The 24,275-nt window shown below is 40.9% G+C and overlaps 2 protein-coding genes across 3 annotated transcripts in view; both read right to left on the reverse strand.

The window, feature by feature from the left end:
• Positions 1-548: 548 nt before the first annotated feature.
• On the reverse strand, positions 549-12,646 carry hnrnpl (heterogeneous nuclear ribonucleoprotein L). The gene is made up of 14 exons (XM_085419924.1): positions 12,329-12,646; positions 11,752-11,870; positions 11,160-11,397; positions 9,389-9,476; positions 9,178-9,272; positions 9,015-9,087; positions 4,292-4,327; positions 3,953-4,021; positions 3,578-3,828; positions 2,693-2,814; positions 2,386-2,587; positions 1,629-1,686; positions 1,091-1,186; positions 549-969 (listed from the first exon to the last, which is right to left on the reverse strand). Exons 1-14 carry the CDS (start codon positions 12,488-12,490, stop codon positions 911-913), a joined length of 1,668 nt encoding a protein of 555 aa, XP_085276050.1. The 5' UTR covers positions 12,491-12,646; the 3' UTR covers positions 549-910.
• Positions 12,647-19,712: 7,066 nt separating this feature from the next.
• Positions 19,713-24,275, reverse strand: part of slc8a2a (solute carrier family 8 member 2a) — a 28,859-nt gene continuing 24,296 nt past the window's right edge. For both annotated transcript variants that reach the window (XM_085419527.1, XM_085419528.1), the window contains exons 9-12: positions 24,128-24,240; positions 22,529-22,628; positions 21,439-21,705; positions 19,713-21,302 (exon numbers count right to left, since the gene is read on the reverse strand). In XM_085419527.1, coding sequence (XP_085275653.1) covers positions 20,926-21,302; positions 21,439-21,705; positions 22,529-22,628; positions 24,128-24,240 — 857 coding nt within the window. In that variant the 3' untranslated portion in view covers positions 19,713-20,925. The remainder of the gene's footprint in view (positions 21,303-21,438; positions 21,706-22,528; positions 22,629-24,127; positions 24,241-24,275) is intronic.

Consider the following 24,275-nt stretch of genomic DNA (forward strand, 5'->3'; position numbering starts at 1 on the left):
AAATAATCCTTGTGAGCTGAAAGCTGATTGTTTTTTCTGTTGTCAGTGAGAGTGGATATTCATATGGTCTCAGGTACACAGCTCTGAGTAGCAACTTTGCCCACCTGCAGGGCAGTTAGGACAGGCAGTAAGAAAGATGCACTAGGTTCCTTCAACCTAGCTGTCTGAGGGAACATTACAGGAAGTCATTCCTTCCCACCGCTATCAGACTCTTTAATCATCCACTTGGGTCAGGTCCACACACACAGAACAGGATTAATCCAATTTATACCCATATCTCTTCATTTTATACAAGTGCTTGTATATTTGATGTTATGACAACTATCCCCTCCCTACAATCCCCAGCCAGCTGAAGCAGATCTCTTCCTGCCAGGTGTTTCTTCCTGTTAAAAGGGATTTCTTCCTTCCCAATATCATCAAGTGCTTTGCTACAAGAAATAGTCTGATTGTTGTAGTTTTCTCTATAATATTGTAGGGTATTTGACTTAGAGTCATCTCAAGGTGCTTTACACTGTAAGTTTGAACTGGAGCAATATGAATAAAACTGATTTGAGAGAATGCATTTTATTTTCAAGAATGGATTTGAAGAAATAATACAACACAATCTCTGATTATGTGACACTGGTTAAATTATTAGCAACATTATGGTTACTGTTGGCTTTATTTAATAACCAAAAGACAGAAGGTGGCGGGCGATCAAACGTAGTGTTGTGAACATACAAAATAAACAACAAGTTGAAGAACATGGTAAAAGTAAAATAAATTATTTTAAAAAATTATAATTTAAGTAACATTTTCTAAAGCACGTTAATCCTAATTATTGTCAACACAGCTTTAATGGTACGTGAAACAGAGCTGCAGTATACTCTATCCAAAGACAGAAAACATTACAAATGGTTTCAAGGAAGATTTAGTTGGCATGGTGTGTAGTCGAGAAACACAGCTTCAGTGTATAAGGGTAAGGCCCACCTAGAATATAGAAGCCAGAAGAAAACTTTCATCATAAAATGTAGAAAATGTCATTAAGGGTTCAAATGTACAACATACCAAGAACCACGTTGGCTTGTTGATCTACATGTTAAATACTTACTAGGGTTTTTCATCTGATAATGGTTCATCATAGCTAGTGCTTCCATGGCATCATTGATGGATTCCCACTCAAGCAGGCCAGATGAACTGCGCTCACCTGTCAAATCACATGACATTACCATGCTGAATAACACTTCTGTATTAAAAAGCCGTTAGTACACAACAGCACAACCAAATAATGAGATAATAACTTTAGTGACAACAAGTGTGGGGCGATCGTGGCTCAAGAGTTGGGCGTTCGTCTTGTAATCGGAAGGTTGCTGGTTCGAGCCCCGGTTCCGACAGTCTCGGTCGTTGTGTCCTTGGGCAAGACACTTCACCCGTTGCCTACTGGTGGTGGTCAGAGGGCCCGGTGGCGCCAGTGGCGCCTTAGTCAGTGCGCCCCAGGGCGGCTGTGGCTACACTGTAGCTTGCTATCACCAGTGTGTGAATGTGTGTGTGAATGGGTGGATGATTGTGTATAGTGTAAAGCGCTTTGGGGTACTTAGGACCAAGTAAAGCGCTATACAAATACAGACCATTTACAACATATTACTCACTCTTTCCAGTGAAAAGTTTCACACTTGTGGGCCTCTTGATTCCAAGTTCATCACAGACCTGAGCACAGAAACGCGTTTCAGTGAAAATGTGAGATGGATGCAGTGTTGCCAACTCCTCAGCAAGGAAAATCGCTATTGGCTGTCCTAAGAGTCACTATAAGTCGCTAAATGACATCTTTGCATAATTGGTCCTACCGCTGTAATTATAACAGACGCTGTAGGAGAGAGAAATAACATTGTGGAAGAGACAAAGTGAGTTAAAAAAAAAAAAACCCTAAAAAAATAATTCCAACCCTCCTCCTTTATCCAGATTTTGGACCTGCAAAAGTGACCCGAAATAGGCACTCTGGTGGAGTTACTGTTTTGGTGTGTGTGTCTTTTTAACTAGTTTTAAACCTTTTGATCCACAAAAAGTAACAGTAAAAGAACATTTTTATAGGGGAATATCTCCTGCTCTGACATCAGCTCGGGGCGACTGCTGCGTGAGGACTACCTGCCGCTTGTGAGCATTTTCACATGGGCGAGTTGCCCACGGCAGCACCCGCTGCTTGTTGAGAGTAAGAGTGATACGTGCTTTCATGTGAAAAAGTCGTCATAAGTCTCCAATAACACCAGAAAAAGTCACTAGATTTGTCGCTAGTCGCTTTTTAGAAAAAAGTCGCTAAGGGGTCTGAAAACTCGCTAAGTTGGCAACACTGGATGGATGCTTTTGGCCATCACAGATAGCAACCTTTGTTGCTTTTTTTTTTTTTTTTACCTGATTAAAGATCTCAGCAGAGATGTCGGGTTGTGCATTAAAGAAGTGTAAGACGTTGCTCGGATGCTGGATTCGGTTTTTAGCCGCCTGCTCTGGTGAGGTGAAGCGGTTGTTGCGTGATCCATGGAAATCTTTAAAGCTGCTTGTGTTGTCCTCTAACTGGTAGCACTGTCCCGGCACTATAGCCTGTTGCTTGGACACACTGAAAGAAATAAGGCCAGAGGTCTTGCATCTGTTGTTTATTTTTAAGGGAGAAATTTATCTCTAAAAGTCTGTGCTGATGTTTCTAAATTGTTTCTGTTCTTACCAAACATTGAGTTTCTGTCCAAAAAGGAAGTTATTGTTCAGATGAGTAATGGCCCTGTCCACAGAGTAACAGTCTCCCATCTCCACCATTGCTGCTCCAGGTTTACTCTTCATGAACTTGACCTGAAAGAAAAATAGACTAAAACAATATTACCCAGCAGTACACACAGTATTTAAACATGAACTTTTTATGATGACTTTTGTGCCGACACCTCCTTGCAATGGGACTTTACCTTTCAAAACAAACAAAAAAGACCTTCAGATTGTCTGAAGGATGGACTTGTCTTTCTCCCACTTCCAGCATCAACAGTAAGCTACACCATCACATAGTAGCTCAGAAATGGAGCCCACTAACATCAACAACCAACAGGCTTTTTCTTTTTTTTTGTTATTGTTAGCAATGTTAGCAATCAAGCACAAAAAGACTAGCCAGCTGGCTGGCTTTGGATAACAAGCGATCTGTCCCTCTTAGCAGGTAAGGTGTTACCTACCATCAGAGAAATGAAAGCTTTATCCAAAAAAGATCATCTGAGGAAACTGGAATTTGGCCCTCAGTGGAAAAAACAAAACAAAACACTGGCGGCATTCAGTGCTACCCCTCGGCCTCCTAGCAGATACAGCTAGAAGGATATATCAGTTTATATATCAGTTTCAAAATTCTGCATCGCCTTGTTCTCAAGTGATCATATTCAAAAAATGTTTCAACATTAGTACACGACCAAAATGGCTGACAAGTTAGTATCGCGTGCTAAGCTTTCACGTGTCTGCAAATCTTCTTTGCGCCCCTTTCAGTTGTTGGAAAGATGGCAAAATATTATAAATGTCCTTCACTTATGGGGTCTAACAGCAAAACAATGACTTGATGCTTCAGTCAGCTTTCACTTACCCTCTCTACATTGCCATACAGGCAAAAGATGTTGAAGACCTTGTCAGCATTGATCTTAGAGGGCTCCAGGCCATATACCATAAGAACTGGAGAGTCAGCGTGAGGACCGTACTCGGGCGGTGGCGGTCCATATCCAGGACCGTAGCGCTGGTTACCCCGACCACGCCCACCCATGCCTGGCCCCATGCGATGGGGAGGAGGGGGGCCATAGCTGTCATCGTTGTAGCCATGATAACCTCCCTGTGGTCCACCTTAAGATGGGGAAAAAACCCCAAAACAAACAAGCAAAACAAAAAAAACAAACATAATTGTAACAGATTTTGAGCAGTGTCCGTTTTTCTACATGTCACACTAATTTGATTATGCGATGTTTACCATAATCAGGTGGGTGATCGCCCAGAAGAGCAGGCTGCCTCTGCCGTTTGTTAGGATTGGCATTGGGATCTATAATAGATTTTAAAAAAAAAAAAGTTGCCCATCAAACAGCTTCTTTACCACATGTCTCAAAGGTACCTTGCATGGGCTACAACATGCTAAGGGACATGTTTGTGAATGGCATGCAACTGAAGGGCCTGAAATCTTTAAAAAGTGTTCAAACAGTCAGCAGGTTTTACAGGTGACATAATGGAGATTTTCTTTTGCCACAGTGACTTTGAAAGATAGCGTTCAAATTTTAAAGTCTTACATCTGCCATTCTACTACAAGCGCACACACCTTGTGAATTGTTCCAATTGCCTTCACCATCAGCATCTGTGCAGGTACACATGACACACGTCAAATCCAATAAAACATCATGAAAAAAAGTAGCAATCTGGCAACACTGTATAAACACATTTCATCACATGCTCAGTTGTTTCGAATAGAGACATTAAAACAGAAAATCAAAGAGTAAAATACGCAATGTGCTAAGAGCAGCACCTGCTGTTTTATTGAAAACTATTTGAATATCAGTATACATTTATTACAAGCCAGGACACAGATATAACATGAGTGAAAAAACATCAAGCACTGAAACTAATAACATGGTGAAAAATTAAACCAGCGACGTCGGCTGATTTAACTTCAACAAAAAGTACGAACAGATTTATTTTTGTTCAAAGAAGGCTTTCCTTCAGCTCAGTTCACCAAAACTCAGTAAATTAAACTCTTAAACCAGTATCTGTTTAGCAGGCACCTTCTCTGTAAGGTTAGGGTAGAACTTCTTTACTCCCTATGCAATCACTTATCTAAACCATCAAGTTCTCAGTAATAATTTTGTCACTATGTGCACATCATCCGTGGTAAACAATCATTTCCGCCACCTGTTTGTTTATTTACAGGCTGCAAATGAAGGTCTTCATGTGGAACCTCTATGTAAAATGCTTTCAATGGTGCATTTAAACCTAAACATCAGAACATCTGGCACGGCACTCAAGCACACCCATAATCCTAGTGTCATGGACAGTTTCACAATCACAGTGTTGGCCATGTTGGACAGCTACATTGGCCTGACAGAAATATTAAAACTAGCAATGCGAGTTGAGAAATCTGGAAGGAGTCACCAGATGTCAAGTCTTATTTTCCAAAAATATAAGCATCAATATCTCTCTCTCTCTATTTGATTTAAAAAAAGAAAGAAAAGAAAAACTTGGTTCCATTACATCCTTACAAACCATCTCCCATGTTGTTGTGTCATTATGCATGATAACCAAATTTCACATATATAAAAAAAAGAAGTTAAAGATCTGCCTTGTGACTCACATTTGAAATTTTTATCTCATACTACAGTCTAAAATGCTTTGAAATTGACTGGACTTTGTGAAGTTTTGTGAAAACTTTTAATCTCTCATCCAAAAAACAACTCTACACACACAGGTCAAGATCAAATATTCTTTACAACTGCTCGGTTCATGTGTTGTACTGCAGCAACCTATAATTGTACTCTTTAAAATGAATTACGTGACTATTACATAAAAGACATCTCCATCTCCCAATTTAAATCAACAGTACGCGATTTCTCCCCACAATACTTTTGAACTGTTAACCATGAAGTTAGATTATTCATTTATTTCAGTACTTACAGCACCATACATGGAGCATGGGACACAGTGAGAAGAAAGGGGGCAGTCTTCAGCAAGGATGCTACTCGCCAATCTCTGACTCCAGCCTCAACTCATTCTCCCTCTTCTTGTCTTTTCTTTCTTCTTTCCTTCCTTCCTTCCTTGCATCTCCACCACCAGAGAGAAAAGTACTTCCATGCGTCCATGTTGGGTTTTGACTTGCTGCCGCTCTGTTTTTGGAAATTGTGCTATTAGAGGCTCATTTCCAGCTTACCGTGCTCTGACCATAAAGCAGGACATATGCACCGATTGAGTGGGCTGTCAGTCCACAGACACACTGAGCCAAACCTGCATCACACGGGAGGCGTTAAAGGCATCACTATGGTCCAGTGCAAAAAAAAAAAAAAAAGGAAAAATGAAAACAATGCAGAAACAACACAAGAATAGCACAAAGAGGAGAAGGGAAATGGGAAGGAAGGTACAGGGGGAAAAAAACAAACAAAAAAAACAAAAAAAAAAAACAGAACACCAGAGTCCATAAATGCAGAAAGCTTTGGGAAAGATCTGTAATCTGTTTGCCTCTGTGCTTGTATGCTTGATAGGTGTCTGATGCTTGTGTCTTCATGGACCCCCCATGGATATTTCTTCTTGTGTAAAAATGGCACTCACTTGATGTCGTTTATTTGGTTTAATAGCTGTCAGCCACTTGCAAAGCTTGACAATAAGTCACTAGAAATATGATGTGCTGTCATAGCAGTTCAGCTGTATGTTGCCTTGGATATTCGGATCGCTGTGTTGTCATGTGGTGTTCGGCACAGGAAGGTAGAGATGAGGAGTATTAGCATGGCCTCTTTTTTGTATACCGCCCCCATATGTGGTGTCATCTGTTCCCTGGTCAGGCTGAGTGTGTCTGAAAACTCCTTTGTTGCTTCCTGTGGTTGTGTTAGGGTAAGCACATCCCAACAGTTGGGAGGTGTGGTCGCTATGGCCACACAGCTGACCCCCACCCTCATCATCAATGTGTTGTGTCAAAGTGGGGACTCCTCGGAGCTCTGCAGATGGCATGTACTGTAGTGGTAAAGTGATGGTAGTAGATGCTTATCAATCTACAACATCAGTCTGTAGTGGATATGCGGGGTGTCTGTTCGCATGGCCTTCGAGTATTTCTGTCCCTCAATCTGAAAATGGTGGCTACTGCCCACCATCAAAAATGAAATGGATTCCCATGTCAGGTGGTGGTGATGAGCTTGGAATAAGGAAGTACCGAGTTGAGGTTGTGTTCCGGTATTTGATGCCCCACTGTGTCCGACGTACAGTATGCCATAAAGCAGATTTACATTAGTTGTGGTTGCTGTTATGCTGTAGAAGCCGTTGTGTCTGCTTAGAGGTTGAGGTAAGCCTGTATGATTCTGCACCGTGAGGACACAAGGAGTACCTCTAGGTCGTAAGGCAGTGCAAGCTATGCAATATCAAAAACTTTCTTATGAGGACATGATGTCAAAAACCTGTATGAAACTTGCAATGTACATGTTGTGGTTCCGGCTGTGTGTCAGACAAGTAACTACACCTTTTACAGTGTCTAGTGAAAAATATAAATTCTCCATCAGACAACTGCACCAAAGTAAAGCATGTGCCTGTGATCAGGTTTTAAAAAAACAAACAAAAAACAACAACAAATGAACAAACAGCAGCAGTAGGGTCTTTGTGATCAAGGTGAATTGTCTTTTTCCAGCTACCGTGACATCTGAACAGCCAAGAGTATTAAACTGGTCACAGACTTGGCAGTGCAGCAACACTCATATAAGATTTTTATGCTTAAACATAATTACCCAAAAAGGTAGCCATTTTCATTCTACACCAATTTTGCTAGAGCTGGTCCTAACATATCGTCAATACTCAAGGTACGCAAAACACATTAGGAACACTGAACTTTGGAGCTTTACTATTTATTTAATTTATTTCATGAAATGCTAATTACTTGGGTTCCACCAAGATTATAACACATGAAATCTGCATTTAACCCATCTTTAAGCTCACATCACTTTCCATATTGTTAACTTTCACTTTGTTTTTTTTGTTAAAAGTGATCATATACTTGACACGTGTGAAAACCATTCATCGAAAATTAATTAAAAAATTAAGTCTCACACTATGACACTAGGACTGTTCGATATCACGATATGAAAACGTCTATCGTTTCATTTTACGCTATCGTTTGTTTCGTGGTGTCACAAAATAAACTGTTTATGGCAATATCTTTTCATCGTTTTGATGGTCACAGTAGAACTTCTTAAAGTTCTCTCTTTCTCTACACTACGGACGGACATGCGACTGTTTTTATGCGTTGTCGTTAGCAACAACAACGGTAAAACCATCGCATGGCTCTGCCGTCTGCTTGCTTATTTTCTACATAAACCTTTCACAATAAAGCTCAAGATCCTGTTGAGATTTTTCAAAATACAGTGAATCACGTGAAAGATGTAGAGTGTTTACGGATGAGAAGCTAAAAAGAGCCGTCAGGTGCTAAAAAAAACAAACCTTAGAACAGGCTTTTCCCTGCAGCACGCCGTGTAATAAATACTCACAAAGAAAAATTGCGTCTGTTTCAACTTATGTAACACTCGACTCCAGGTACACAACGCCGAGCTGAAAACACTTCACGCAAGTCGAGTTGAGCGAGATTCACAGAATTGACAGAAAATGTAATATTTTTGTGATAAATACTGTTGTCGCCACGATAAATGTTTTATATCAGGATATGAGATTTTGGTCATATCGCACAGCCCTATATGACACATACTGTCTCTGCTGTCAATGCTAACACCCAACAACCTTCCAGCCTGCAAAGTCTGGCCAACATTTGAAACCCATCATCACATGCCTTCTACAGGTCCAACAAGGACACTCAGTTGGAAAGCAGGAAGCCTGATTTAATTCTGACAAAATCTCCACTATGTTTTTAAGGTTAACTGGTGTAACAGCCTCTGCTGTGTTCACTGGATTACAGTTGGCAGAGATGTGAGATTGTGCAGCTGTGACATGCTCTACAGGGAATGTGAACCTATGTGAAGAATGGTGTGCCTGCTTATGCTGCTGTGATTAGTGCGATGGGCTTTTCACATGCACGAACCTATAATTTATGTCAGCTGCCCTGGAGGTTGCTCCTCATGCCCTTACATTGTGCCTGCTGTGTGGCGAGAAAATGCACGAAGACTGTGAAGGCATCGCAGGAATACTGCCTCTGACAGGGCTGAGCTGCATGGTCAAAGAAACCATTCGTCTGTGATCAAAGGCAATACCCCTGGAGGCAGAGAACCCTAACCATCCCATACAATGCCATGAGAGGAAAAGAGAAAGAAAAAAAAAAGAGGGAGGGACAGGCAGGGGCTACACGTTACCTTGGCCACTCAGGTTGGGATTTGTGTAGTCCCATGTGTCCTGGTCATTCTTGAAGACATTGAGTCGCGCTGGCTATAGAAAGGATGGCAAGATGAAAATGATTTTCTTCTCACAAGCACCTGATATTAATAGTCGAGCTACAAAGGGTGGTTAGACACTTACCTTGGCATATTCAATCTTTAGGGTGCAACAGCCAGAGTAGATGTCTGCCCCGTTAAGAGAGGCTTTAGCCCTCTGGGCACTTTGGACCGAATCAAATGTGGAAGCAGTGAGTTAAGGGGAGGTCTGACTGCATAAAGGTTTAAATGCTCATGTAGAAACATACTGATGTTTCTGAGTGGGAGTAGTAAAAAAGAACATGATCTAAAAGGATATTCGACCATGGCCTGAACACCGTTTTTTCTGAAGATGACAATCCTCTGTACAGGGCCACAGTTGTTACAAATAGTGTAGAGTACATCCTGTAGGGTTACACACACAGATTGATACATCACTATCGTGAGAATACTTTATGTGACAACATACATTTCACCTTTAAAACACAAACACACAGTGCTTTGAAAGCTCTTACCCAAAGTCAAAAACTAGATTTTTTAAACGACATCAAAGGGGAAAAGATACTGATGATAGTAGTGACGAGTATTGTAGAGACCAGCAAAGATAAACAGTGAAGCAGGACCAGATGTATGAGACAAAACTCATACAGGTATTTTTAGGGTGGATAAGAACATACGACATATATCTCAGTATTTAATGAGGAATAGGAATAGATCACAGCACAACAAGTACTTTCATTAGAGCAGCTGGAATCATATAAAATAATAGAATTGGAAATACATTTCAGGAACGTTAATATAACTATTTCACATATCTCTTTCTGATGTTTGTTTTCACTAAGCTGGGGATAGTTAACATTCTTTAAGATGGAATCATGTGAAGTTCTGATTGGGTCTGTAGGATACAGGCAAGGAAACTAACCAGCACAGCTACCATATACAGCTGTAGACTGGTCAGCAGCGACTATGAGGCAACATCTAGAGCAGAAACATTACATTAATGCAAGGTTAACTGCATTTACTCTAGGTGCCACTGATTACAGACTCGGAAGTTAATAAATAAAGAAATATTTTTATAATTTTACAGCCCTGATTTCCATTACTTCAGGTCATGAATTTGGACTTTTCCACTGTGTGCTTCTTGTAACATTTTCAATGATTTCGGCTCCAGCTGATCCAGGAGAGAAGGACAACAGTTACCTAAGCAAAAACCTGTAGTGATCCCATATGTGTCAGGAGTATCAGAACAGCTGAAATGCATTTTTTCTAAACACCGCATCTCCGTGGCTTTCAAACCCCAAAACACGCTGCGCCAAAAAAATTAGTCCACCCCAAGGATCAGGTCCCCGAACACAAATATAGTAACATAGTGTACGCTGTTAAATACCAAGACGATTGCCATGATTTATACATCAGGGAAACCAAACAATCTCCTTTGAAGCGGATGGCACAACACAGAAGAGCCACCTCGTCAGGCCAGGACTCTGCAGTCTACTTACACCTACAGGCCAGTGGACACTCTTTCAATGATGAGGATGTAACATCCTGGACAGGGAGGAACGCTGGTTTGAGTCAAAGAGGCCATTTACATGAAATGGGAAAGACGATCTCTGAATCGAGGAGGGGGCCTAACGGTACATCTTTCGCCATCTTACAATGCTGTGATTGCAGCGATTCCCCAACTCTCTGTGAATGGGACTCATGGCCATTGATCAGTGGTTGTTATTCAATGAGCTTGATCAGTGGTTGCTGATCAATGGTCATGAGAATTTGTATATTAATAATCAAGGAACTGACCTCCCAGCCCATTGTTTCTTCATTGGTGATAGTTTCAGTCATTATGCAAATGTAGTGTTTATAAGATTGGGGAAACCTGCAGTCAGCTGAGACTGAAGAAGTCACTTGGATGAGTGACCAAACGTTTCTCCCACTGAAAACGCTGCGTCCAGATGAACAGAATCAACTTTTGGGGATTTTCAATGGATTATCTGACTAGCATTATCAGATACCTGATATCTAACAATGAATTCACTGAATGATCTGTGGGAATATACAATAATAAATTATAAGAAGATGTTTTTACATTACCGTGGTAATGGGATAGATGGGGTTTATAATTGTGAGCAGCAGAACATTGTTGACGCTCCGAGTGTCATCCGAGTCTCCTGGTCTGGAAATCTTCTGACTAGTTGAGTAGTTGATGAAGGCAGGGTGACCTGCAATGTAAACCTGGTTCTCTGCTGCATAAGTAACAGCATTGCAGGAGCCGTTCATGTCCTCATACTCCACCAGGGCCTGCCGCTTCTTGGGCATCATAACCACAAAACTAGACATTAAGCAAGAGAAAGATTTATAGTTCCCACACTGAACCATGTTTAATGAATAAAGGCACAATCAGCCTATTAATTTTAAAACTACACAACTTGAATTTAGTTACAAGCAAACTTACTTTGCCTATAACTTATCAAACCTAAACTAGTGTTATAAATTGAGTTAGGGAATATGAAATTAACAAGAACCAACATTTAAATCAGCTCAATACCTTTTTTTTGTTAGTTGTTAATATTCTGTGGAACATACGGGAGTGTATGGTTGACATCAGACATGTGCACCAATCTCAGTCCACTGAATGCGACAAACACGATAGAGAAGCTTCATTTTAAGTGTGTTCAGCTTTTACCTGATGGTCCCAAACTCTTGCAGGGCTTCCACCAGGTCAGCCTCCATGACACCGTCCACCAAACCCCTGATATGCACCACCGGGGAGGGGAGCGGTTTGTGAGGGTCATCGTAGCTCTCCTATTTTTTTTTTCATTTAAAAAAAAAAAAGAAAAAGGAAACGCAAGATAATGTTTGCTGAGACATAAACAACACAAAAACAGCCAATCTGTGTCAATCAGCCCTTTAACAATAACTGCACTGGGGATTTGTGTTAGAAACTGACATTAAACTGCAACAGAGTTTTTTTGCAACACTGAAACTAAAACGTGTCTTCTATCTGTACACACAGTGAAATTGCGTGTCATTAAACAGCTATTTCATATTACACAATAAACATGCAATTACTGTTGTTTAAACGAAATCTGACCATACCATTGGCTTGTTTGGTTTGGCTCGCTAGTTAGCTACTTAATTTTAGCTAGCGGTGAGACAAGCACTACTTTTGCTATAAAGTATATTTGTTTCTTAGATAAACAAAACTGGCCCATTTAAGCATACTAAAACACCAACTACCGGAGTCAGAAGGAAACACTTACCGTTGTCATTCCTCCGTCTTCAGTTTTCTGTCTTTTCGTTGCTCTGCCACCTTCTCCGTAGTATCGGCCCGCAGAAGCAGCCATGTTGTCCTGTCCCCTGTGCCGGCCTATTGCTGCATTCCAGATACGTGGGAAAAAACGGGATGGTATTTCCATAACCATCAGCAACGGCTCTATTTTCAATAAACCACTCTAGACTTCCACGGTGTAAGACCGGAGACTTCCTTTTCCCATAAAAAAAGTCATATTTTATTCTGCATGTGAGACGATGATTCGAATGACTAAACATTTTTCTCTCTGTGAATGTCCGTTCGACATTAAAAAAAAATGTCGTTTCGACTAATGTGCTATGAAGCTTCTTTTTCCCATGATGACCTTTGAATGCAACAAGAAAGTGGCTCGCGCTTAGCATGTTCCTATTGGTCACTTTTGCCTGTCAATTATTAATGTCATGACAGGAGGTGGAGTTGATCCCTTTGTTCATGTTTTAGAACCAATGATTGTATGAAAAACGCTTTAATTTAGTTTTAATCTACAATCAAAAAACAGTGAAAAACAGAACATTTAGAAACTTGAGCCTAAAAAGTTGTAATTTCACATCACTTCTTGCTTCCAGCACATATTTAATATGATGAAATAATGGTGATTGAACAAGAGCAAGACCAGAAAGAGAAGAAGAATTTTATCTGTCTGATTGTCTCCATCAAATAGATATTCTATTATACAAGGGGGCACTGGTCAACCCCCCAAATTTGCTGCCTACCCACCAGTGGCCCCTCCTGGCAAATCAAATCACTTTTATTGTCACGTCACATTAATGGTACACTGGTACAGCACATGAGAGTGAGATTCTTGTGTACAAGCTTCAAGCGAATATAAGGGCAGGAATGTGAGAATTATAAGAATAAATACATGTACAACTTTAAGGATGTATGCACATTACTAATATATATGACAAATATTTATATGTGTGTGTGTGTGTGTGTGTGTGTGTGTGTGTGTGTGTGTGTGTGTGTGTGTGTGTGTGTCTGCACCAATTACTGTAGAAAACAGTCATTGGTCTGCGCATATATACATATATGTAAAATAGGCATAGTGTTGAAGTTCCGGTAAGTGAGAGTGAGGTGCCTATGAAGTGTCACTGTTCAGCAGTCTGGTGGCCTGATGGAAGAAGCTGTCCCTCAGTCTCCTAGTTTGGGCCCAGATATTGCAGTACCTCCATCAGGCAGATGGAGGTAGTTTGAACAGTTTATGACTGGGGTGGGTGGAGTCTTTGATCATCCTTGCACAGCTTCCTGAAGATGTCCTGGAGGGAGGACAGCTCACCTCCAATTATCCTTTCAGCACACCGCAGCACTTGCTGGAGAGCTTTGCGGTTGTAAGCGGTGCTGTTGCCACACCACGCGGTGATGCATCCAGTGAGGATGCTGTCAATGGCACCGCGGTAGAAGGTCCTGAGGATGCGGGGGCTCATGGCGAATCTCTTCAGTCTCCTGAGAAAGAGTCACTTCACTGTTTTGATGTTTGAACTGACCATGTGAGATCCTCCACCAGATGTACATACACCTAGGAAACGGAAGCTGCTCACTCTCTCCACAGCAGCACCGTTGATGGTGATGGAGGTACGTGCTTCTCTACACCTCCGGAAGTCCACTATCAACTCCTTTGTCTTTATGACGTTGAGAGTGAGATGGTTCTCTTGGCACCAGTGCGTCAGGGTGCTGACCTCCTCTCTGTGAGCCGTCTCATCACCTTTGGTGATAAGACCCACCACTGTTGTGTCGTCTGCAAACTTCACAATGATGTTGGAGTTGCTAGTTGCCGTGCAGTCATAGGTGTAGAGTGAGTACAGGAGAGGGCTCAGTGCACACCACTGTGGAGCACCAGTGTTCATTATGAAGGGGGATGAGGTGATGCTGCCCAGTCTGACCACTTGGTGTCTGTCAGACAGGAAGTTGAGGATCCAGCTGCAGAGAGAGCTGCTCAGTCCTAGATCCTGCAGTTTCCTTCAAGGGAACGATGGTATTGAATGCTGAGCTCTAATCTACAAACAGCCTTCTCACATATGTGTCTCTCTTCTCCAGGTGCGAGAGGGCAGTATGTAGTGTCGGGGCTATGGCATCATCAGATTTGGTCTATTTGGGATGTTTCTTGGGCCAATATTAGTGTAAGTATCTATCTAAATAATCGATCAAAATAATTCACATGTTCAGTACTAGAAGTTCCAGATGTGTGAATGTTGTAGCCACTGTTGAAAGTTCAGCAACAGTAAACTGTGTTGTGAAATGGAGACATTTATCTGAGCTACAGGACTCACATTCTCTGCTTTTACATACAAAGATGCCCTAAGGGAAAAAAGACAATACTCTAAGTCCAGCAGCAACATTTAAATTCAGCACATTAATGAAAAAAATGAATAGAAATAATCAAGCAATTATAAAATATATTAGTGGAAGGGTTAAATTTGCCCTTTTCACCAGTTAAGGTCTTGGATTTGGAATGAAAAGATGTGTGAATTGAAAAGAGTGTTTCCTTCATTAATATCTCTGGATGTTAGGTTGCAAAGTAACGTCCCCATCAGAAAAACAGAGACAGCAAAATAAAGTGAATGAAGGAGGATAACAAAATAAAAACAAATTAGGTGTGGGTTACAACAAAAATGCAATTAGAATTAGAATTGTACTGCAGCAAGCCACACCACGTTAATGTTATGGGAGAAAACCGAACTATATCATTCATGGAAATATGCATCCATGGAGCATATTCAGCCAATCACTGTGAAAACATCAGATTCAGCTGTAATATTACTGTTATGTATTATACATAACGTGCGTCCTCTAAGACCATGAAAATGGTTCTTTGCTAATCGCATGTATCATACTTATGGCACGTATTTGTAATTATAAAACACTTGTGTGGATACAGTGTTATGCAGCCTAATTGTCTTAATATTCATTTATTCTGACTCAAAATGGTCAGCAATGAAGGAGCTGTGAGTATTGGAAGCTGGGGAGGCTAATCCATGACTGATAATATTCCACTGTGCATTTTGTTCTCTCTAAGTATTGAGAGTGAGTATTAAAGTACTTACTGTTTTCCTTTCAGATTTAAAGTATGTGAGATTTGCATAGGTTGGCTCAGGGTGATGCTTTCTTTTTACAACCAGGACAGGAGAGAGAACAGGAGGAGAGTGCAGCTCTGATTAAGAGTGCAGCAGACTGATGAGACACCAGGAGAGCAGGAAAGGGGAAGAAGAGGAGAACAGATAAGACAGAGATGACAAAGTTTAATTATAACACAGTAAAAGCAGGAGCTGTGAGACAGTTTGACCTGATTTTACTATCAAATATACTAAACATCTTTAAAAAGGTATTTTTATCAAGTGAAAATCCAAACAATTACAGGGCTGGGCTAAGCTGCCAGTGTTTCAAGAGCAACGCCCCCTGATGACATCATTCCAAACATTACTGTAAATGATGGTGCCTGTAACTGTCCTCTGCCTACAAAACCGTGGGTTTAATTAGAAACATTAGAAAATAAAACAACAGGGTTTTTTTCTATTTCCAAAATGATAGAATCTGTGTTTCACCATTTCACAGGGCAGTGTCTCCGGCACTCCTGGAACAGCTGCAAGTGGACATCAGACAAATCTGTTCAGACAACCCAACTGCTCTCAGCGCGTCACACCCAGAGAACACAGTTATAACTGCCCTCCAACATACTCTTCAGCCACCAGGAGGAGCCTCCTGACCTTCACTGCACATACAAAGTTGTCACCATATGCTCCTTCTGTGCAGGTTGGTTTAGGGAGATGCTCTCTCACACACACACACACACACACACACACACACACACACACACACACACACACACACACACACACACACACACACACACACACAGATGTGGATTTTGCCTCTAAGCTCTGAAATAATTCCAGGCAAGACAGACAGGTTTTAAGCTAACATAAAAGAATGCTAACTGGGGGGTTATTATAGTAACTGAGGACTCCATGGGACGACCCTGCGGTGAATTTGATGAGACGTCCAGTCCTGGGAAGATTGGCAACTCTCTTAAATAATTTTCACTTGTGAATAATCTTAATAATAATGATGGACTTCGAATTGTCCATGTAACCCTTGCCAAACTGATGGGCAGCAACTAAGATTATTGATGAAGATTAATCAAGTGTATCTGATTAACAGCACTTAGGTGTTATTTACTCTCTTCTTCTTATAAAAGTAGCAAGGATGCACTTCCAAATGCTTCTTTGTTCTGCTTTAGTTCTTGACAAATGAATAATGAGTGATATATATTATGTCTTGTTATGTCTGAGGTTTTATTAGAATTTTAGGGCCTGCTGAATACCACATGATTTTAGTAGAATTCAAACAGGGTGTGAAACACCAAGTACAGTTTCCACTGGGGAATTTTGAGGATTAAACACTTATTTGCTCATTTCTGGCAATTTTCTATGTACCAATACCTACCAGCTTATGGTAGATTTGTCCTTATTACTGACCTGGAAAATAATTCTATGAAAATCTCAGGCATTCTGTATTTGCTTTGAAAATATTATTTCCACTTTTGTCATTTCATAATATCACTCACATAGACACACAAGAAGATATGATTTATTCTTCTGTCTTTTTTATGTTTATCTGGTTACAGATGTGAGAAACAAATCAGCTTAAATGTGCACGTTTCACCTATTAATTAAAACTTCTCACATCAAATGGATGTGCATTAAATATTTGAGGCTGTTGTTGAGCTATGGATAAAATGTACAATTTTGCACACTGTTCTCGTGGCACTCACAGACTGCACGAAACATTACTGTGGTTCCTTGCCTGCAGGCTACACAATGAGAACCCTTGCCTTGGATCATCGCAAGTAAGATTTTGTTGCAGCAATAATGTAACTCTCAACAGGAGTCCAGTGTTTAGGACAGTTACAAGACAGAAAAGATATACAGTAACAAGATAAACACATTTCCTTTAGTGTAAAATATTCAAATAAATAAAGTAAACAATCCACTATCAAATCCCAACTGTTGTTGGATTTGATAGTATTTAAGTATTTAAGTATTGCTAATAGCAGCTTGGAAGTCATCTCAAAACAGCCTCATGCATGTATACGGTCAGTTCAGCAGGTTGTCTACTAATTGGAAGGTCGGTGCATCAATCTTTGGGTATTCCAGTTTGCATTTTGAAGTATCCTTGGGCAGTTTTCCTTGAGTGCATGCGTGTTATAGCGGATCTGAACAATTCAAGAGCTTGACAATACAAGACACCAACCAGACTGAATGTTGCGCTGCACAAGGTTGCTGTGCATACAAGTGGAGTTGCATGTGCTGTCCAACTTAGTAGATGGTGCCGTTCAGTCATGGCTATATGTTTCGAAACATTTTCATATAGACATATGTTCATTCATTATAAATACATAGGAGCAGGTGCTGATTTGTGGCCATGTTGCTCTCCCATTTTGAATACTTTGATCATATTTTTTGTATGTGGCTAAATACTGAACATATGGCCAGTAAGAAATTGCACACGTTTGCATGCTGTGGAAGCAAATTTTAACATTTAAGATATGACGAACCATACCTTTATTATCTGAAAAAAAGAGTCCCTTCACCAAAGAAGTGAAAACGTGAAGGAAAGACAGAGCGTGATCTGGATAAAACATCATCCTCTTCCTGGAGTCAGGGCTCTAAGACATGAAAACGTCAATAAATATGGCTATGGTTTTATTCTCGACATCACAATTATCACTTATTATCAGCAGTTGAAGACAGCTGACAACAAGTCAGCTAAACAACAACAGCTGGTTATAAGCTAACATTAAGCCAGTGGGCTAATGTTGTACTCAAGTGTCCTAAAAATCAAACTTTCCCTCTGAACAGCTTGATCATTTTTACGTGTTTATCTCTCCTGTCTTTTCTCGCCCCAAACCCCTCGCTGCAGATGGAGTCCCCTCCCTGAGCCTAGTCCTGCCAGATGCTTCTTCCTGGGGAGTTATTCTTTCCCACGTTTGATCCACTTCAAAGGAAGTTTCACCGTTGCTGGCTAACAGCAGCAAAAAAAGCAGAACTTACCAACAGGAAAGTTCAGGATATCCTTAACAACTCATGCCAGTATCGCAGTCATCAGTCAGAAGTGACTCGCATTGACTCACGTGTTCTGCACCGTCTTGAATCGCAGGTTGTAACTTGTGAATGATGCAGTGAGGAAAATGAGTCAGATAAAGGTTGGCCTTTTTACACCTTTTTCTGCACCATCACTTGCAAAGCCAATGAAGCGTGCACCTAGTTTCATCTGATACACCTGCCATAACTGCAGGATACAGCAAGCAGCAGCCCCTGTGCATAAGTGCAGTTAACAAGTTGTAAACAATCAGGAAAACATCTGATGCACAGAATGAATACTTCTATGATTTTTTTGTGAGTCTCCTGATGCTGTGAAGTTTAGATGCGATTTTTACTGTTGTTTGTGGTGTGGACTGCTTGAGAAAAAAAATCTTCATGTTTGGCTAAAGGTAATCGCAGCACATCACGAACATCTGCTCATTTGGGTTTGTTTTACAGTCCCAGGACCTGGGTACCTTGGGTAACAGTCAGTAATGATGAACTCTGCAGTCTAATGTGAGGCTCTCTGTAATACAGCTGAAGCTTGGCCCAAATTGGATCATGCAACAGCACAATGATCCCAAACACAGCAGCAAGGAAAAGAACCAAAGCTCAGTCAAAGTCTAGACCTCAACCCTGTTGAAATACTGCGGCACAAATGCCTGCAAGCATCAGTGAACTTAGGCAACACTTTAAAGAAGAGTGGGCTAAAACCACAACCACAACAAAGACTGATAAAGTCAGCTGCTTCAGGCTGCTATATATGGTTCTACAAGCTACTGAATCCTGGGTTGTAGAAAGTCTTTTATAAAGTGTTTTTATTTAAACATTTTCGTCTTCAAAGTCAACACCATCTTTAACTGACCCATGCCAAGGTAATATGTATTACTTGACGATTATTTGTCAACTCTTTGTCTTGTATAAGACGTGGTTTACACTGGATATTAGTGTCACTGGTCTTGGTCATGTGACCTATCGCAGGTGATTTAACCCCCCCCCCCCCCATGTTTCACAGGTTCAATAAATAAGGACATTGTCGTTCTTCAGTGAGTGGATCATCCATTCTTTTCTATGTTTAATAAAAAAAGAACAATAGCGTAAAACAAACCTTCCCTCTAATCAATCAACAAAGAAAAAAGGAAACAAAATACGCTGACATTCCTCTTCACATACCATTTAATGCTATCAGTGACTTTTCTCTACAATAAGAGGTGTTATCAGTTGCTCCCCAGCAACAGCAACTCATCTTGCTCTGCTTAAAATCTCAGATAGTGAATTTTTTAGGCTTTAATTGAGGTCCGACCTGCATGACATGTTATTATATTATATTAAATTATATATTATGTACTGATTTTTCTTTCTTTTAAGAGAAGAATATTTTTTAACCTCACTTTCCATGTTTTTTGGGTGCACAAACTTAAAATGCATCTGTTAAACACAGAACAGGTAAGTGTATAACCCCAATAAGTCATACCATCATGCTTACTTACGTGGACTTGAAGACAAACCTCATCGAGACACATGCAGTTAAAATTTAAATGTAATTATGACAACTTACAATAAATTACAACGTGCTTTTGTCAATAACAGTCAAATTCATAAAATTAGAAATACAATAACATTACACCATTGATAAATAAACAGATAAGACTACAGGGGTGAATGAATCGTTGTTTTCAAGGAGTCAAACTAAATGGCAGACACAAGGTGCTTATGAGAAATTCATCGTGTAACTTTTTATCAGTTTCACATTTCAATACTGGCTCCATGTAGTGTTGCTATTATCAATGCCTACAATGGGATCAAACTAAGCAGGTGCAGAGCGCTAAACATCAAACAGTGCCTCATGTCACCTAACGCAACACAGACACACAACTGAGCAGTGGGAGATATTTCATAACAGCAGCTTATTGCTTCTCCTGTGGACTGTCAAAAAAGCTCACTTGCTACTGAGTGGCCTGCAGTCTTCCTTCAAATCACCTGGATTCATGAATACTGACAACAATGAACTAACAAACAAAGTTTCTCTTTTTGCGAGAGAAACATATGAAGCAAAGTAGTGTTCTTCCAACTGTTATGTATCTGAGCAGCTTACTGTATATAAACGCCTGAAATAGTCATCTTGTAAAATAAGCTCTGACCCAGACTCTACAGGTGTGGGGAGACATACGACCAAATCCTGGGCATCCAGGATGCGAGTCTCCAGGTATCAAGCAAAATCCAGCGACTTCACATCTATTCTGCTTTCTTAAAAAGCAGTCGCTGCACTTCATGAGGTGAAAATGAAGGAGTGCTGTCACAATAATTTCACAGTCCGGCAGCGGATGTTCCGTGGTTGAATCTGTGGTGTGTATACGTATGTTTCTAAACCGTAGCAGCAGATGTCAAATGATGACGGCAACTGTTTATCAGTGGGAGTTTTGTGTGTGTGTGTTATTGTGCAGGCATGACTCTCCACAGCTGTGCTCATTTAGAAGCCTTGTATATGGCAATAGGCCTCCAGGCTAGAGAAGAGGACGTAGAGGAACCAGAGTCCAAAGAACAGCAGTGAGGTAAGGACTTTGGGGACGCGTGGGCCTCCTAGTTCACCACCTATGGACGGCCTTCGGCGAAGCATTAACACTCCCATACACAAGAAGGCAAAAATGGTGAAAAGCGTGACAGAGAAGGCCAGTGATCCTGGGTCCACACGGAAAACCTTCCCTTTGACTTCCCAGTATATGGCAGACACAGACCAGGCCACACCTATGCCCAGAAACACATTAACTGCGTTACTTCCTGTCACGTTTCCCACAGACGCATCTGCGTACTGATCCTGCGTAGCAGCAACTTTACTAGCAAAGGTGTCTGGAAAAAAAAAACAGTCAAGTTAGAGAATGAGGCTAATCAGCTGTACATTCTTACATTCACTTTCCTAATTCAAACTTCTGCAATACAAGAGTGTTTACAACAACAACTATGACAACAAGAACACCTCACTAACCAGGAAGAGAAGTCCCCAGTGCTACAAAGACCACTGCAGTGACAGTGTCTCTCAGGCCGACGGTGCACCCGAAATGGGAGGCTAGGTCTCCAATAATGGCTGTTAAAATACCAATGACAGTGATTGACACTATGAAGCACGCCCAGCCATTCCAGTACCCTGTGGGTGGGACGCAAGCAAACAGGATCTTCCAGAAGATACAAAATATGTGCATGAAATAGTCGAAGCAGTTGGGCACTCGCTGCTCCTCTCCCTCATCCTCATCACCTGTTTACCAAGACACAGAGAAAGTAAATCAAACACGGCAAAAAAAAGAGAAGACGTCAATACCTACAAATGGTGCAATCACACTTTGGGCCAATCACAGACCGCTTCATAGTATCAGATGAAGCTTTAACCCTGTAAGACCCAACGCATCAAAAAATATTATCAGTATTTAAAGCATCTTAAATCTTTCACATCCATGAGCCAAGGCGACGTTTACTGTACACTAGTCAGTTTTAACCACCAAAAGTTTATTGTTGAAGTTAGAGTTCTGTTTGGGGGCGATCGTGGCTCAAGAGTTGGGAGTTCGCCTTGTAATCGGAAGGTTGCCGGTTCGAGCCCCGGCTTGGACAGTCTCGGTCGTTGTGTCCTTGGGCAAGACACTTCACCCGTTGCCTACTGGTGGTGGTCAGAGGGCCCGGTGGCGCCAGTGTCCGGCAGCCTCGCCTCTGTCAGTGCGCCCCAGGATGGCTGTGGCTACAATGTAGCTCCCATCACCAGTGGGTGACTGGGTGGGTGACTGGTTGTGTAAAGTGCTTTGGGGTCCTTAGGGACCAGTAAAGTGCTATACAAATACAGGCCATTTACCATTTACAACACAGAGACATTACCACACTTCCAAGTCCACATTGTGTCCATACCTGGTTTCAAAAGTACAAGTCTTAATTATAACGTTCACAAAGTCTTGTAATAAAATTACATGCAGTGCAATAAATTTCATGCATAAAGATTCACAGGCAAACCTGAATTTCAGAAATTTACAAGTGAAGCTCCAAAAAAATGACAAAAACACAAAACAATAAATAAATACAAAGATGCCACTGACCTGCACTGACTGTGACCGCCCCGATGAACTGCTCTTTCCATGAGCGCGTACCAATCACCACGGCCAGATTTGTATCCTTGAGCAGTTTGTCCACAGTGTTCTGTTGCAACAAATTAAATATGTTGGTAATCAAGCAGAAACAATCATTGCTTACATGGATGCATACACAACAGATGGGTTCACATTACACAGTTTCAAGACTTTTTTCAAACCACGTCTCAAATGTCTTTTCATTTTAACTTGTTTTGTTATTTAACACACACCCCGACACCAAAAAGAATAAATACTATTTAAATGATCATTCATCTATCTAATTGAGAATAAGAACACATATTGGCCACTTAATTAGGTATACCTGTTCAACTGCTCTTTAACATAAATATCTAATCAGCCAATCACACAGCAGCTTAAAGCGTTTAGGCATGTACGCAGAGTCAACACAACCTGCTCAAGTTCAAACAGAGCATCAGAATGTGGAAGAAAAGTGATTTAAGTGACTCTGAATGTGGTGTGGTTGTTTGAGAAACTGCTGATCCACTGGGATTTTCCTTCACACTAGAATTTAAGGAGAACGGTCAGAGAAAGACTGGTCAATGAGTGCCAGTTCTCTGGGTGAAACTGCCCTGGTGAAGTCAGAGCAGAAAAGCTAGACTGTTTCAAGCGGATAGGAAAGCAGCAGCAACTCACATTGTTGCCCGGTCTAATCAGTCTAATTAGTTCTGTTGCCACATTTGGATGGTCAGAATCTGGCAGGGTGGATCCATCCTACCCTGTATTAACAGTTTAGTTCTGCAGTAATGATATAATATTATGAGGCATTTTTTCTTGGCACACTTTCATCCCTTTATAATCCCAAGTGTTAGGATAGTGTGCCTTGTCACACAGCTCTAATCATCTCAAACTTGATTGTTAAACATAACGATGAGTTCAATGTACTCAAACGGTCTCCACAGTCAGCAGAGTACCTTTCAAGAGATTTGAAACTGAGAAATCTGCAGCAACTGAGTCATGCTGTCATGTTAACATGGACCAAACTGAGTAATGCGTCCAGCATCGTGCTAAATCTCTGCCATGAAGAATAAATGTATTTTTGAAGGCAAAAGGGGTTTGAACCTGGTATTATACAGGTATACCTAATATAGTGGCTGATGGGTATAAACACAGTACCAAATGAGATGGACTTAGTCAAGCAGTGCTTACACAATACACAATGTACACATACATTCCTTCTATGTATGGGAAATAAAGGTACATGGAATGAAATAAAATAGATAGATTGGAAGCAGATGAGTATCAAACAGCGCGTGAGTAGAAACTGTACCTGGTCTAGTACTCCATTGGGACTCTGACGCACAACAAGGCAGCAGGAGGTTAGTGAAGAAAACCACATACTTGTACAATCTTACACATTTATTTTTCAAAGTTTTTAAAGGAATTTGTCCAAATTTGCAAGTAAAGTTCTGGTTTAATTTGTCAATCTTCAGGCTGCATGTGTTTAACATAACTTCATGTCAGTAACTGCCACTTTACTTGCAGTGTAACACTTGTATGAGCATCATAATATAAGAAACAAACACCCCCCACTCACTCCACACACACCTTAAACTCACAGGACTCCTCTATGATGACCTCTAGCCTGCTGTGCTCTCCAAGAATGGGTTTTCCCATCTCAGAGATCCTCCTGGCCTGTTCCTCCTCAGGGGTGGGATTCACTGTGAGAGAGAGCAGACAGGAGATCACTATTCAA

Source organism: Rhamphochromis longiceps, linkage group LG10 (assembly GCF_057381845.1).
Source record: "Rhamphochromis longiceps isolate RC_006_pf linkage group LG10, R_longiceps_female_GT1.1, whole genome shotgun sequence".
In the NCBI taxonomy this organism is placed as follows: domain Eukaryota; kingdom Metazoa; phylum Chordata; class Actinopteri; order Cichliformes; family Cichlidae; genus Rhamphochromis; species Rhamphochromis longiceps.

Excerpts from the sequence above, each read along its gene's own strand:
- hnrnpl (XM_085419924.1), bottom strand. The coding sequence starts at position 12,490 with ATGGTTATGGAAATACCATCCCGTTTTTTCCCACGTATCTGGAATGCA. Across the intron at positions 3,829-3,952 it reads CGATCACCCACCTGATTATG|GTGGACCACAGGGAGGTTAT; the intron begins GTAAACATCGCA and ends CCCCATCTTAAG. Across the intron at positions 1,187-1,628 it reads GAAACTTTTCACTGGAAAGA|GTGAGCGCAGTTCATCTGGC; the intron begins GTGAGTAATATG and ends GTGATTTGACAG.